This window comes from Mesitornis unicolor, unplaced genomic scaffold (genome assembly GCF_000695765.1).
Source record: "Mesitornis unicolor isolate BGI_N332 unplaced genomic scaffold, ASM69576v1 scaffold37880, whole genome shotgun sequence".
In the NCBI taxonomy this organism is placed as follows: domain Eukaryota; kingdom Metazoa; phylum Chordata; class Aves; order Mesitornithiformes; family Mesitornithidae; genus Mesitornis; species Mesitornis unicolor.
In genome coordinates, this window is record NW_010156924.1 from 1 (window position 1) to 5,177 (window position 5,177).

General features: G+C 55.0%; 1 protein-coding gene across 1 annotated transcript; it reads left to right on the plus strand.

Moving 5' to 3' along the window:
* Positions 1-2,738: 2,738 nt before the first annotated feature.
* Positions 2,739-4,882, plus strand: ENSA (endosulfine alpha; the record flags this gene model as incomplete). Its single annotated transcript, XM_010194901.1, has 2 exons — positions 2,739-2,864; positions 4,712-4,882. Coding segments are annotated over 2 exons (297 nt in total), but the record flags the coding sequence as incomplete, so codon positions are not given.
* Positions 4,883-5,177: the final 295 nt, after the last annotated feature.

The window sequence follows — 5,177 nt, forward strand, 5'->3', positions numbered from 1 at the left end:
GGAGGGGCTCAGCAGCTAGGTGAAGCCCTCTCGGGACAGGAGCGTGCTGGGAAGCCGCAGCGGGCGTGGGCTTCATTCCCCCCGGGTTTCCCCCTTGGGCTACCGGAGGGGCTAAGTAGATGCGCTTTGGCTTTTTGGCTGCCTCGGTGGGGCAGAGCTCCCCTTAAGGCATCAGGGGAGCCAGGCTGGCGTTAAACAGTGGGGCTGGGCAATGGTTCCAGGTGGCTCAAGCAGCTGCTGCATCTTCCCCATGGTGCAGTCAGACCTGCTCCAGGGCACAGGCAGAGTTGCTGCCCTTCCTCTGCTGCCAGCCACCTTCAGCTGTCCCCCTGCGGCCAGCGTGGGCTTGCTTGGATGTTGCGGCAGGAGAAGCTTTTTCCATTTTCCTGGTGTTAGTTTAGCTCTGGGGGTGAGCATAGGAAGGAGACAGATATGCTGCCTTTCAAGCACCGAGAGAAGGTGTTGGGAGCTCTCCCATGCTGAACGGACATGATGGGAAGTGCTGCTGTGGGTGGCCCCAGGATCCACTGGTGTTAAGGACGCTGGTCCATGGCATTGGCTCTGCTGGGTGCCACAGTACCTGTGGTGCCCACGAGGTGGGCAAGCAGCGGGGTGCAGCAGTGCACCCTAATCACTACAGGAGAGATAGGGTGATGGGAGCCAGTGGAGTTTGCAGCTGAGCAGGGAGAAGAGGAGTCTTGGAAGTGAAGAACTGAGGAGAGCAGGCTGAGGTGGTGCAAGGGCCACAGGCGGTAAAGCTTAGGCTCCTGCTGCCAAAACCCATCTTGACCTGTCTGCTGTTGGGGCTCGTGGGGTGTCTGGCTCTGACAGGACTGAACAGCCCTGGCCATGGCTCTTATTCCTGGAGCTGTCATGTAGATGGGTAAGTAGAGCTGGGCTCCTTCAGGCCATGTGTGGGCAAAGCCCTGCAGCATGCAGAAGCTGAAGATCATGATGAGACTCTTGGAACCTTCTCCCGCTTTTGTTCCCCGTGTCAGTCCCCTGGAGACCCTCATGGATGGGGGCGTAGGGAGGAGCCTGTGTGGCTGGAGCCCTGAGTGGGATGTGCTGAGCCTGCACATCATCACACTGCTGCTCTCAGCTCCAGTTCTCCCAGTTGCAGTTGTCAGGAGCTGCCATTAACTTAGGTTTGCTTTGTCTTTTTGAGGCACAGCCGAGGAGCTGTTTAATGGCAGTCTTTGTATGTGTGCTCTCGCAGCCTCTGCAGGGAGCTGTCCCCCAGGGCTGCAGCCGTGCTATGAAAAGCTGCTCCCTCGAGTCAGCGCCAGTGGGAGATGTTGGAAACCTCTCGGAGTGTTGGCAATGCTTTCCAACGTGGAGGCTCACGGCTCCAGCTCTGCCCTTGGCCACCTTGGAAGGGAAGTCCTGGCAGTTGAACATACACAAGTATGTCTCCTTAGTGCCACCAGGCTGAGCTTCAGTGGCTCATCCTTGGGGAACCCGAAACTCCTATCCCACCTGCCTCCACCCAGTGTGATTGTGAGCTGGGTCCTGACAGCTTACTGGTCCTGTCTGACGCCAAGGGCTTTCATGCTTCATGGACGGGGCAGAGGGTCATGGTGGCAGCGTTCTGCCTTACTTAGTGTGTGGAGCGTGCCATCTCTGGTGGGCTGAGAGCAGTTTGGGGCCTCAGCACTCGGGAGAAGATGCACATGGCATCCATCGGCGCATCCGGGCTGGCAAGAGCAGAGCTGCTGCTGTCGAGTTTGCCAGCACTGTCCCTGCTGGAAAGGGAACAACAATGAAAAACACCCTTTGCCAGCATCCTGTGAAACAGCGGCTTGTGCTTGTGTGGTGGCTTGGCCGCTGGTGGAGGTGGCCAGCGGTGATGTGTTTATGTTGGACCTGGGCCAGTTGCCAGCCAGAACTTGGTGTTGCCACAGGTGAGGCTCTCCAGGCCCTGCTGGGACCCTGACTCCTTCCCATCCCAGAGCGATGCTCCTGTCCTCAGGCCTGCAGCCTTTCCCTGGGGCAGCGTTATGCACCTCCCTGAAGAGAGAAGCTTGTGGTTCAGGAGCAGATGCCAAGCCCTGCAGTGGGACCCCCTGTTCAGGCACCACTGCTCAGCAGATGCCTCTTCAGTATCTGGGTTGGGGGGTGTCTCTGAAAGCTCCTGCAGAGTGGCCAGATGACAATTGGGGCCAGGGGTCTCAAGCTTTGAGTTGGCTGGGTGGCTTCCCAGAACATCTGGAATCTCCTGTGGCTGTGAAACAGGTGCTAAAATGCTGCTTTGTTGCCTGTGCTGGTTGTAATTCCCGTTAAATTTGTTTTGGAGCAGAAGGGTTTATTTCATCTTGGCTGTACTGCGATGGGGTGCAGCAAGGCTGAACCCTCCCAGTGCTGTAGCGCGCTGCCGCAGCCCGTCATGCTGGGCAGCTCTGGACTGCTGTTTGTCGATGCTGGTCTGACCTGTCAGTGGTCAGGAGAAGATGCTTGTCCAGCACTGATTTGCAGTGACGGTTTAAGCCCAGTTTGCAAAGCCAAATGTCAGTGCAAGTGCCTGCAGGGACTTCCATCTGGGAAGAAGGCAGGGAGAGGGTCTCTGCCTGTTTCCACAGCTACCGGAGGTAAAGCTGCTTGTGGCTGGGTTTTCCAGGGGACCACATCTAGCTCGGCAAACCAGGTGCCTGGGTTTGGATGCACTGCTGAATATTGTGTTATGGAATCTCAGATGTGTTTTTTTCTGTGGGGCTGAAGGGCTTTCCATTCTCTTTCAGGACACTCAAGAGAAGGAAACTCTTACCCCTGAGAGAGCAGAAGAGGCAAAATTGAAGGCCAAATACCCCAACCTAGGCCAGAAACCCGGAGGCTCCGACTTTCTCATGAAGAGACTGCAGAAAGGGGTATTTATTTCTGAGCCATGCCTTGTCCATGTCCTCTTCTTGCTTAATGGTACAGGCAGCTAAGCTCCAACCAGACCAGAGGAATTGCACCAAAATTCCCCAGGCCAAAAAGTCTGTTGAACCCATGGGCCAGGCTCCTTTCAGTGCCTGCACTGGACGTGGCACCCAGCAGGCACAAGCCCAAAGCAGTGAGGGCTGCTGTGGTCAAGCAAGAAGGGCTCGTGCCTGCTCAGAACGCAGAAGCTGCCACCTCTTGGGTGGTTCTGTTCTGTATATCTCCCTCAGTGGTGAATCCCACCCTGTCCTCCGTACCCTGGACCAAAACCTGTGCAAAACAAGTGCATAAATTCCCCCCCCTGTGTGCTGCTGTGCTCTCTGGAGTTCACTGGGCCACTGAGATGATGCTGCAGGTGTGAGTGGTTTTTTTTCTCTGGTCTGCACTTTGTGCCTGGGTTCTGGGCTAGTGCAAAGGGCACTGAGAATGCTGTGAGCCAGCTGTCTGCATCCTCATTGCTAGCACCAGTGTAAAAAGCCAACCCTCTGACTGCGCTCCCTGGAAATGTAATTAAATCCCTCTCCGAGGGCTGTCTGTAGCCTGCTTAGGTTTTCACTGTTGGCTCTTCTTGCAGAGGCTGGTGCAGAAAACATAAATCCCTCTCGAGTTGCTGGCAGCCAGTGGCTGCATGCCTTCCCTGGCTCTGAACACATGGTGTCGCCTTGTCACACCGCACAGGGTTTGGCTCCGTCCTGCTGCTTTCTTTGCTGCTTGCATTGACAGCTGTTCCCTCTGCCTGAGCAGCCGCCATGTACACTGGCTCTCACTGTTGACGTGATCACTGAGACTGTTGTTTGAGGTACCAGCTTCTAAAGCAAGCAAGAGAAAGGAGGGTTGTGTAATGGCTTGCGCTGAAGCAGGGAAGGGCTTTTTGTCGAGTCTGGGTTCATTTGGGCTTGACTGTGCATCAGGGCAGAACTGGGCTCTTCAGAGCTCCTTGTGTCCTGCAAAGCCCCATCTGTAGCACCAGCACAAGCTTTGCTTTGGTGTTCAGCCTTTCCTACACTGCTGTGGGGAGTGGGTGTGAAGCAGCACTGTGAAGTAGCATGGAGTTCCATGGCGATACGTGTGATAAGGGAGCAAAATGCCCTTTGAACCCCAGGTTGGTGATGCTGTGCAGCAGGGAGATGTTCTCTGGCCACATTTGCGCAGGTATTTCCCTGTGTTGTTTCGGCTGTGGGGAGCCTGCACGGTTTGGTGAAGGCCTTGGCTCCGGTCATGCTGTGCTTCATGGGAAGAAAATCCTGTCTTTGTCACTCCAGCTCATCTGTTTGCCAATCCAGAATAAACTGTATCAGCAAGTGTCCCCTGGCTTTGCCGCTATGGCTGAGCCTCTGCGTGGAGGCATCGACTGACACAGCTGTGCCGGCATTTGGCTGTCTGGGGGTCTCTGGACCGGGATCGAATCCCTGTCACACTCAGTGTGGTGCAGGGGCAGACCACACCAAGCAGCAAAAGTCGACAGGCTACAGCCACCCAGCCCTTTGACCTTGAGTCAAAGGGAGGAAATGCACCCTGGTGTCGAGTCAGACCAGCAGCTGCCATGGGGCAAAGCCTGTTCCAGCTGGGTCAGGTCTGAGTCACTCTGGTTTGTGGGGGTGGTGCTGAAGGCCTTTTAAATATGACCAGGCTCCCTTGCTTGGCTTTTCCCCTTGTGTGTTTTTTGTGACCTGGCTGTGAGCAACCCCAGCAGCTCCTTAAAGGATTGGGTTTATGGCCAGGTGTCTGAATCTCTGCTGCATTCCCACACTCCTGCAAATCAAAGTAACGTAAAATTCTCTTCCTCTTCCAGCAAAAATATTTTGATTCTGGCGACTACAACATGGCCAAGGCAAAGATGAAGAACAAGCAGTTGCCAAGTGCGGGGCCAGATAAGAACCTGGTGACAGGAGACCACATCCCCACGCCCCAGGACCTCCCACAGAGAAAATCCTCGCTTGTAACCAGCAAGCTGGCAGGGTAGCCTGCGCTCACAGGCTGGATTTTTTCCTATTTTCTTTTTACCTTCTAGCTAAATGGATTGAACTTCACTGTACCATAGGGACAGGAGCACCAGAATCCACATAGTTATTTATTTGAGTATTTACAGCAAACACACCAAAACCAAGAAGGCAAGTGAGACGTGTCAGTAGCCTGGAACACACAGGCAGATTTGCTGCCCTAATTTTCATGCAGTTTGAAACCATCCTCACTCGCAGAACCACTGAAGCACTGCCTCCTGACTGGGAGAGTCAGGCAGCCCCAGGAGAAGCAGGAAT